Source organism: Poecilia mexicana, unplaced genomic scaffold, assembly GCF_051168715.1.
Source record: "Poecilia mexicana isolate PSO_F unplaced genomic scaffold, ASM5116871v1 scaffold_1, whole genome shotgun sequence".
NCBI lineage: Eukaryota > Metazoa > Chordata > Actinopteri > Cyprinodontiformes > Poeciliidae > Poecilia > Poecilia mexicana.
This window is the reverse complement of record NW_028263370.1, coordinates 3,608,170-3,618,884: the sequence shown is the minus strand read 5'-3', so window position 1 is coordinate 3,618,884 and position 10,715 is coordinate 3,608,170. Positions and strand designations below refer to the sequence as shown.

The 10,715-nt window shown below is 46.1% G+C and overlaps 1 protein-coding gene across 1 annotated transcript; it reads right to left on the bottom strand.

Moving 5' to 3' along the window:
* Positions 1-71: 71 nt before the first annotated feature.
* On the bottom strand, positions 72-10,431 carry notum1b (notum, palmitoleoyl-protein carboxylesterase b). The gene is made up of 11 exons (XM_014986590.2): positions 9,170-10,431; positions 7,542-7,594; positions 7,337-7,432; positions 6,898-6,958; positions 5,659-5,717; positions 3,427-3,529; positions 3,154-3,345; positions 2,968-3,065; positions 2,741-2,888; positions 2,607-2,654; positions 72-2,173 (listed from the first exon to the last, which is right to left on the bottom strand). The coding sequence occupies exons 1-11, from the start codon at positions 9,523-9,525 to the stop codon at positions 1,849-1,851; spliced, it is 1,539 nt and encodes a 512-aa protein (XP_014842076.2). The 5' UTR covers positions 9,526-10,431; the 3' UTR covers positions 72-1,848.
* Between the last annotated feature and the right edge of the window lie 284 nt (positions 10,432-10,715).

Below are 10,715 nucleotides of genomic sequence, written 5' to 3'. Positions count from 1 at the left end.
TTTTAGCAATAAACTTTCTAGATTTTAGCAATAAAAACAATAAATAGTACAGTGAACTGTAGGCACAAGAACAGAGTTACATTTTGTTTTTATTAGTAAATAATTCCCATAAAATTATTTTTGTTTTACATGGAGAAAAAGCAGCACATTTAGTGAGCAGAGGAATCGGCGTCATTTCTGGCCCGCCTCGTTCCCCTTGACCACAGCATACTGGGAACGTCCACGTCAAACTGGGAATGGTTTCCAGTCCGGTGGTTTCCCGTTGGAACCCCTCAGGCTGCTGTCATCGTCGTTTTACCTCTACATGAGGGCGTGAAGTTCAGGTTATTGCATTTACTGGTGTCTCCCAATTAATAAAATGCTTCTTTTACTGCAGTATTTCTTTTCAAAGAGTGAAACTCATCTTCTGTAGAGAGTGGTGCATTTCCAGCATTCGTTTCTGTTAGTTTTCCCGATTGTGGCTCACAGATGTGAAAACCCAAGATCAATTTCTCAGAAAATCTGAATGGAACATGAGATCAATAAAACATTTTCAATACAGAAATATGTTATGGCCAGTTTTGCAGCAGACATTCATGCTCTACAAGGAAACCAAAGAGGTCAGTGCTAAAGAAGCTGGCACAAACATATTATTGGAAAGTTTATCGGAAGGAAAAGCTGTGGAAGTAAGAGAACGACAGAGAGAAGTGCAGCTTGTTAGGATTGTGAAGCAGAGGGTCTGCTCATTCTCAAAATGTCTTAAATTCATGTTTCTATAAATAAAGCCTTAAAAGTTTTCGAATTAATTGGAAAAAAAACTAAGTTGGTCTCAAATGTTAGTTGTATGTTGTGAAAGGAATATTTGTTCTGTGTAGTTTTCTGTTTTCTCAGTAATTTACCGTTACCCAAAGCTGAATTGCATGCAGACATGGTCACCGCGTTCTGTGACTCGAGGCGGTTGCAGCTAGCGGTAACTAGCTGCTAAAGCTAGCTAACTTTTTAACGTCCAATGTGGCTCAGTGCAAATTTATCACCAGTTGGCTGGATGAAGTTCATCTTACCCAGTGGCTCACTTCTGTTGCAAACGCATACAATTTATTCTATTTCTGTCCTGACATAGGTCTTAAATCTAAGTCAAGGTGGTCTTAAAAAGTCTTAATTTTGGGTTGGTGAAACCTGCAGAAACCTGCTGAAGTCAAGAGTCAACGCAGCCTCTGCCAGGAAGTCTTGGGGCATTTCTGCTCAGTCTTTATGGAGATGCTGATTTCATTTTCCAGCAGGACTTGGCGCCTGTCCAAACTGCCAGCGGCACCAAAAGCTGGACCAGTGACCATGCTGTTCCTGTTCTTGATTGGCCAGCAAACTCCCCTGACCTTTAACCTCCTAGATAATCTATGTAATGTCGAGACGGAGATGAATGGGTTGTCAAAGCAACCTGACCCTCCGTTAGAACCTCCTACATGCTGCGCCGCATTGATGCAGTAGTTCATGCAAAAGGAAACGGGAAAGAAGGAAACACTTGAAATCTATCACTGACTAACGAATGTGTGGAATGAGTTTCATTCTTTGGATTACTGAAATAAATTAACTTTTACATTGAGACGCTCCTGCGTTACGCTCGCTGTAGCCGCCTCCTCCGAGTTGGATCTACGCTGATCCCTTATGAAGCTTCCCAACAGCTCAAACATACTGGTTTGGTTGTACGCAACTTACACGTCTTCAAAATAAACAAGGCACTTGTGAATGTTCACATTGTTCAGTTTGTCACCAAGACATCAACGTAAGAAGAGGCTCTTATTTCATCCATGTGCTCATAAAGACTGCCCTCCAGCAACTACAACTGCGCTCGTTTAGCTACGACCAGGCAGCTCAGCTTCCATTACTGAGCATGCCCAGTAGCCTCTTGGCGTCCATTCCCTGCTGCTGGGCCATCTTCTGCACGTCGAAGCCCATGTGCTTCAGGAACTGGACCACGGTCATCTCCTGTCCCGTCAGCTGGTCTCTGATGGTCGGGCAGGACGGGTTGCAGTGCGGCCAGGGGCAGCTGTCCACCAGATGAAGGGGGCATCCCCTTGACGGGGGGGTCCGGTGCTTCTTCAGGCCGTGGCTGCTGTTGGTGCTCTGGAGGCTCCGGTCCCAGCAGTGGAGCGCTCTGGGCAGGGACGTGCCTTTCACCTGAATGTCCATCCAGTGCCTGCACGAGACAAAAGAAAAGACTTAAACCAGGGGTTTTCAACATTTAGGAGAACTACCCCCCAACTGCACCCCCTCTCCCAGCCTAGTCGGGTCGAGCTGTAGGTTGTCTGCAGTGGCGAGAAAAATGTGTGGAGGAAAGCAGGCGAACTTTTCATGCCAAAGAACACCGACTGTCAAGCATGGTGGTGGCAGCATCATGCTAAAGGCCTAGCTGCTGTCAGTGCTAGCAGTTGCATAATTTTTTTATTGTTTATTTGGGTCTTTTAATGTATTCCTAATATTGCATAAAATAGGCTTAGGCGATTAAAAGAAAAATCTGTAGCAATTTCTTTTATCCGATTAATCGATTAATTGTCATAACTGATTACTAAAATAATAGTGGCGTCGCTCAAAAAGGGCGGAACGATGAAAGTGACGACGTTCTTACTTACGTCCTGGTGATGAGTTCGTGAGACAGACAGGCTGGAGCAAACGTGGCTCTGCCAATCAGAAACACAGCAGCCTGTTAGAACCCTTCTCCGCATTCGGCCAGTTTCTGCCTGCGCGGAGCGGGTGCAGCTCTTACGGTACGTCTCGCAGCGTGCTCCTCAGCTCCTGACCCAGGTTCTGGATGTACCTCCACTGGGCCTCGTGAAGGGGCTGCCCGGTCAGGTGGATGTTATCGACGGTCAGCTGAGCCTCGTCAAACAGCCACTGGACCACGAACACCGGGCCTGCGCGGTACGGACCGGGGGTCAGACTGCCGCTCTGTGTTTTTTACGGAGAGGTTCGGGGGTTTGTGTTGCGACTCACTTTTCAGCGTCGGGTAGACTTTATATCCAAAGAAGCAGCTCCACTCCTCCTCTACGTGAGCCTGCCTGCAGCTCTCTGGTACCAGTCCACCCCAGTACCTGCAAAAAACCCAAAAAAAAACACAAACGAAGTTACCACCGCTTTGAGGCGTCGCCATCTCCTCTCTGCTACAACTCCATCGCTGACCTGACGCCTCTCTTTATGGCCTCGGTGGGGGCGCAGCTGACGGTGTCCAGGCAGTCGGTGGCCTTGTACTGTTTGTTGTCCAGGAACCACCCGGAGTCGACCAGGCCCCTGACCTGCACCCCCCTGTGGCTCGCCGCCTGCAGCTGCTCGGCGACGCGGTCCACGTTCAGCAGGACGCCGGTACCGCCCGCACTGGGGACACCCAGAGAGAGTGCTCAGAGGGAGAAACTGCAGCATGGAGGGAAAAATAAAACGGGCCTCTGGTGGACTGACCTGCTGCCTGCCAGGAGCAGAACCTTGGCTTTGTCCAGACCTTTAGTCAGCAGCTCCTTCACCACCTCCTTGATAATCAGAGAGCCCATGAAGGCATAATCACCTGAGAACAGATGGATACAACGTGATTATTCATTTACTGACCGTCAGACAAAGGCCAGACTACTGTAGGTTTATGTGTTTTCCAGGGACAGTGTATCACTTTATAGCACAATCAAGTAAATATGTTACCTTCACATAACAAGCAAGTCTTAAAAGAAATTTTGATTTGCAATGTGACATCTTGAAATTGGGCCCCCGTCTCTTTAAGAAGCTACTTCTCTTTCCGACACCACGATTTCATCACATCAGTGCTTCTCTATTGAGCCTTTAACAGCCATTTTTAAAAGGCGTTGAGCTGAGCTGCAGTTCATATGACGAGCTCAGCAGTTGCACATTTCCACCAGTTGTTTGCTAATTGCTGCTGCCGCTAGTCTGGAGGAGCTAGGTGAGGGAGAGGCGCTGTGCATATGTTTTTGATGAGGGAATAACATTATAATATGATTTACAACTCAGAATATTACATATACACACACCCTCACTAATATTTAGTTACATAGTAACTGCAGCCTTTCCACAGCCATCAGCGACAGCTGGATGTTTGTTTTTCTTGGTGGAGTTTGTGTTGGTTTTATCCATGTACTCCTGCTTTAAGGCGTCGTTTTGAAATCTTTAAACCAGATGGAGGTTGAAGTTTGACCTTAGACTAAATTATTCATTTCAAAAGCAGGTTTGATGTGAGGTTGGGGTCGATGTTCTGTTACGACACACAACTGTGTCCAAGCACAAACCAAATAGCTGTAAAAGTATTTGAAAGAAGTTCTCATGAAATCCACCAATGCCACCGAAGGAGAGACGGAACCTCAGCATGACACCACCACCACCATGCTTAGGTGGAGAGCCTCTTCCAGCTGTAACCGTTATCGCTACGGCCAAACAGCAGAGTCGCCGTCTCGCATGATTGTAAAGAATTTTTCAAGAAATGATGAGGGTTTTCTGTGGGTTTAGCTGCAGCCTTCAGCTCAGCTTAAAGCTTTGGCTCAGTTTTCTTCTTCCTGGAAATGCTTAACCTGGTGAGACTGAAAGGTTCAGACAGGCGCTCCAAACTTTGAGTTATGTCAGAAGATTGATGGCTGATGACTTGCCGATGGAGGCGTGTGTGGAGTACAGAAAGTCGACAAGTAATTCAAACTAGTTCACCAAGTCGTTGTTCATTTGTAAACTAAATCTTTGAAAAACTCTGAAACGATCATGACTGTGATGAGTTCATGTGAACTTCTGATCTAAACTGATAATTTAATACTGATAAAATGCACCTTTGGCGTCCCGTTTTCTTCACAGAGATTCATCCAGAAAGCTTTGCACGCCTTTCCTGTAAAAGATTTCCCTCCCCCTCGTTCTTTTTAATGATTAAATCAAACCATGTTGGATTGCTAGGATGTAGATCCCTTTCAAATCCTCTACTGGGTCCAGTCCTTCCTGTTTGTTTGTAGACGCTTCTTTGATTTCGTTCTGGACTTTCTGCTTCAAGTTGAAATCTTATTAAAACGTTAAGATATGACGCCAGTTTTTTTTGTTTTTTTTTTTGCTTCCGATGACTCTGCAACAGATTTTCACTTCGGCTTGTTATTTATCTGCGTCCGTCATCGTCTTGACCCCGAAAACGATTCGCGAGCTCGTGTAAAAATACAAAACGTCTCTGCTGTGCAACGCGGCTGCAGGGATGGATGGCATTAGTCAGTGGGTGGTCGGCTTCCTTCTCGAGGACTTTCCACAGGAGTCGTGCCCAAAAAGTTCAAGCTTCTTTCGCCAGATCAGATGATTTTTGTATCTTATGGTCTAAAAAGTCACTCTGGTGCTTTTTTGGCAGCCTTTTAAAGGACTTTCATATCCCCTTTAATGAGAAAATAGCTCCAATCTGGGCAGTAAAGGCCAAAATACTGGAGTGTTCATGTTTCCAATTTCCACAAAGTAACAGAAGTATCCTTTCCCAGATTTGTGCCTCAGCAGAATCCCGTCTCACAGATCTACAAACACCCCGCTCTCTGAAACGGATAAAAACAATCAGATCTACCTTTTTTTCCTTTCTTTCTTTCTTGTTGTGGCTTCCAAAAAACAAACCCACAAATGGGGGCCGGAGGGGGAAAAGTACACCTCAGAAAACTGTGATTGATCTAATTTACAGGGTCTTACTGTGCTCGGTCTTTGGCGTGGCTCCACTCCACACGTCGCTGGAGCAATAAGGAATAAAACTGCAGGAAACGGCAAATAAAACTCTGTTAGGGCAAAACATCTGGATTTAAAGGTCATCAGTTTGCTGATGCTGACAAACATGCAGCTGTAATACAGTCTGACTGTCGGACAGTAAACCGGAGGATCTGTTTACAAGTTTTATTAGATGCTGGCGGTGGACAAATTGCTGAAAGTAAACTCTTCCCTTTGTCGCTGTTGTTTCTTTATAACAGCTGCAGCTGTGTTCTTTGTTTGCAACCTTAACAGTCTGCTCTACCAAAGTAAATGCAATACGACCCACCGTATTGTTTGCCAAAGCTGTCAGAACAAAACGCGTGCAAAAAAAGAAACAAAAAAATAAAATATATTTTTTGGATGAAATAATCAGTCTTTTCTTGGACAGTTGCAATTTTGGGTTTTTACTGAGGTCTGATTCCAATTCTGACGACTATTAAGGATTATAACGTTTAAAATATTTAAAAAAAAAACAAAAAATAAAACTTGCATTGAATATTCTTGGACTGAAGAAGCAGTTTTACATCCAGCAGAAGATGAAAGGATTACAGATTATTCTCTCGCATGAAAGCGTACGTCTGCATTTGGATTATGTTAAACTCAAACAAGGTGCGTTACAGTACATGAAGGTAGTTGGTGTGAAATGTTTAGTGACTGAAATTGGTTGGGGTTAAAAAAATCAGCCAGCATGCCTAGGTGGGACCCATGTGGGGGAAAGAAGGGCTGATATATGGGTCCCACATGGGTTTGCCCATGTAGGGCCACAGCCCACATGGCTGCTACATGGGCCCTAAATGGACAAACCAATGTGGGCCACCACCATATAGGGCCCATGTGGGCTCTGGCCCTACATGGGCCCTAAATGGACAAACCCATGTGGGCCACCACCATATAGGGCCCATGTGGGCTCTGGCCCTACATGGGCAAAGCCATGTAGGGCCATCATGGAACCCGCGGACAAATCCATATGGGACCCATATGGCCTGCCCTCCTTTTCCCCACATGGGGCCCACCTAGGCATGCTGGCAGGGGGACCTGCCAAACATCTGGTGTTGATCTCTGGCCAGCTGCTTTTTTTTTTTTTTTGCATCTCCAGTAAATTTCACTCTTTAGTAATTAAGGTATAAATAGTTTTCTCTTCCGATTGGAAATGGGAAGAAAGAGGAAACACAAAGAAACTCTTACACCATGTTGGCGTTCCACCAGTGAGGGTTTTCCTCTGGCTCTGGAGACAGGATTCCTGTTCCTGTGAAGACAGAAAACGGATGAACGGGAGGATCACGGTCGGCACAAGACTGGATACTCATTTGCGTCTTTGTGGATTATAATGAAAATGTTTTTGATTGAAGTACGTATAAGCCAATAACTTTTTTCCCCGCTTTGGCCACTGAATACATGCAGGCGCTGAAGATTTCCACAGAATCCCTGGTGGGAATTAAGAAGGAATTCAGTGAAAGTTTGGCTTTCAGGGATCAACTCAAACGCGAAACGCAAACACTTCCATGAATCCAGACCATTCAGGAGACCCCTCCCCAGCCATCCCTCTGGTGCCTGGAAAAGCTGCGTGAGCGCGTGAAACACGACGCAACGGGGGTCATGCACTGATGCAGCGACGGACTCGTACCTCTTCTGCTCTGTGGCCACTTGGTGGAGCTCATCAGATTCCTCATGGTCTCATATCGGCTGCTGCAGGTCTGTTTGTTGAAGCAGTACCACCCACCTGCACCAAACACACACACCACACACACACACACACACACACACTGAGCTCATCAACAGGCTTCACAGGCCGACATTAGGGCGACTCTCATCCTTCGGCTCATCCTCACCTTCCAGGAAGAGAAGCCACCTCCTGCTGCCTTTGGACTCCTTGATGTAGAACCTGAACAAGAACATCAGATCAGGTAGGAAGTGACTGTGCACAAAGATGCAGCCACCTGCATCCACAGCAGTTTCCCTTTAATTTACTCTCCTCCACAGCGCATTGAGACAGTGTGTGTGTGCATGTGTGTCTCCATGCGCCCTGTGAGGACACACACCGATACTCTGGAGCTGTCCACACGTTAACAAGACCTGCAGGGTTAATGTGTTTTTTTTTTCTTTTAAACGATAGTAGTAACATTTGAGAAACATTTCTGTGAACTCTGGAGCTAAAGTTGTATCATCATCACTACAACATGTACTGCATTTAAGAGACTCTGTAACACCACAAATGATAATGAGAAAAACAAAAATGATCCACAAAAGTGAGGACATTTTCATCATGGTTATTTTTACAGTATGGAATACAATTGGTCACATATTTATGGGCTATTATTACTAGCAAACCGAGGCATTAATATATATATTTTTGGGGGATTGTAGTCAATGCCCAATGCTGTGTATTTGTGAAATTATTTCCAAATGGATAACACTGTAAAAGTTTGGTGTGTATTTGTTTTCAGCCTCCTTCATTCTGATCCCCCTACATGAACTCTACGAAGTCACCTAATCGAGTCCGTCTGTGTCTGATTTAATCTCGACATAAATCTAGATGTTCTGTGAGGGCTTCAGAAACTGCTTGGCGAAGACAACCAAGACAGCGGTGGCAGCATCATGCTGTGGGCATGCTTCTCTTCAACAGGAACTGGGAAGCTGCTTGGGCCAGAATGGAACATGGGGAAAGACCTGAAACCTGAGGATGAGGGTCACCTTTCAGGACGACAAGGACTAAACAGTGGAACCGTTCAGATCATTTGTGAAAATGGCCCAGTCAAAGTCCAGATCCAAATCCAGTTAGGGATTTGTGACAAAACAGAAGTAGCTGTTGTGTTCAATCTGATTGATTCTGAGCAGTTTTGCAGAGAAGAATTGGTGAACAACTTAAGTGTCGATGTGTAAATCTGATAGAGACTCTCCCCAAAACACCTGCGAAGTTTTGACTCAGGTTGTTATACACAAACGCGGACAGTTTTTAAGACTTTTCCCGTTTTGTGTCGTGAATCTTTTCCTTTCAGCTTCTAAATGAAGAATCTAAACGAAAAAGAAGTTACATTGTGTTGGTCCGTCACACAAAATCATAATAAAATACACCGCACTCTATTGTTGTAATGTCACAAATTGATTATATATATATATATATATATATATATATATATATATATATATATATATATATATATATATATATATATATATATATATATATATATATATAATTTTATTTTTTTTTTAACTAGCCCTGGGTTTGTTGTGGTCCGGATGAATGAGAAGAATTTAAAACTTGGCATGGTGGGGGATGAAGGTCTCTGCTTCGGCAGTCATGGTCTCTTTGCTCTGCGCGCGCGCTCTCTCTCTAATCTGTTCCTTTGATCCATTCTGGTCACATCCGGAGTGACAGCGAAATGGGGGGCAGCCAGGGGAGCCCGACCACCGCAGACCGGGCACTTGGCTCTTAAAGCATAAGCTCCTGACTCACCCCGCTGATGAGCCGTCGTTGCAGGTCACCGACAAATTACTCAAGAGGTGCAGCTTCATGTCTTGATCCAGCTTTTGCGCGGAGCAGGGGTACAGCGACTGCGCCAGGTTCTTAACCTGCACCATAAAGTTGTCCATGTTGCTCTCCACGGCTGTGAAGTCCAGTGGGAAGCTCTCCGGTCCTTCCACCCGCTGCTGCTCCGGAGTCTGCTGCTGCTGGACCCGCCGGGTCTGAGCGCGGCCGCCGCGCACTCGCCGCGCCTCCACCGGCGCGCTCATGTGGATGAAGAGCAGCAGCAGGCAGGAGCGCACCGCCGACAGGCCGGCCGAGCTTCGAAACCCACCACGGCTCCTCATGGTTCTAGCTGTTACAGGGGCGTGTATGTCAGCCGGGTCCGAATCAAACACGGCATTGTACGCGGAGAGATGCGAAGTCCTGTTAAAGCGCACGGAGCCCTCCCGGAGACGACCGCTCGCTCATGGGTGGACTGAATGAGCGCAGATTATGGATCTCCATCGTTGCTTCCACATTCGCCTCCCCCGCCCAAATTTTATGCACAGAATTAGTTCGGATCACTAAATCAATCCATCTCCGCAGGGAACCTTTTAAAATCTGTTACCGGCGCAGCGTTATCTCCCTCCGGATCCAAGTCCTCCTGACCTCCAGATGAAGTTGGGTATTTATCTGAGGTCCTTCCCTCCTACCCGCCCCTCTCTCTCTCTCTTTCTCTCTCATTCTCTTTTCTCTCTCTCTGTCTCCCGCGAGCCAGTCGGTCTATGTTGTGGTTGGCTGCAGCTCCTCGCGGGGCGTCGGTCCCCACACCCTGAGCGCTCGCTCGCCGCGGCACGCCCACACGCTGGGTTTGAGTCTCGCCCTCCGTCCCTTTGATGTTGTGTCGTCACATGCTCACGCAGCCTTTGAAGTGCTGATTGAATCCGGTGTGTGAGGGGTCCGCGGCGCTGCAGCTCTGTGCACGTATTTTTAGTCTCTTTATGAGCCGAAAACGGAAACCTCACTTTTCACGTTGTTTATTGTGGGTACGATCTCGAGCTGCTGGGAGGTCAGGAGGTCACCGGACGCGTTTAGATCAAGTCAGCGGGGGGTGGAGTATGAGACACGCAGATCCCTCGTCAATCATTCCTGCATGACTGTCTTATCACATGAACTAAAAATAAAATGTTTTGGTTCTTTTCGGGAAAAGTGAGCCGGAATCAATGTGTATGCTTTCCTCAATCTAATGTAGTCCTGATGCCAAAAAATGTGTCAAAAAATATTCTGTATGTCAAGATGTAATAAATCTCACACCGTTCCATGTATCTTTGATCATGCTAAGCATTTATATGTTGATCTAGAGCACAGGTGTCAAACTCCAGTCCTGGAGGTGCCTCTGCCCTGCAACCTTTAGATGTGTCTCTGCTGCAGCACCTGAATAGAATAATTAGGTCGTTAGCAAGGCTCTGACGAACTGATCTACACAATAAGGAGGTAATCAAGCCATTTCATTCCAGCGTTTTGTACCTGTGGCACATCTAAAAACTGCAGGACA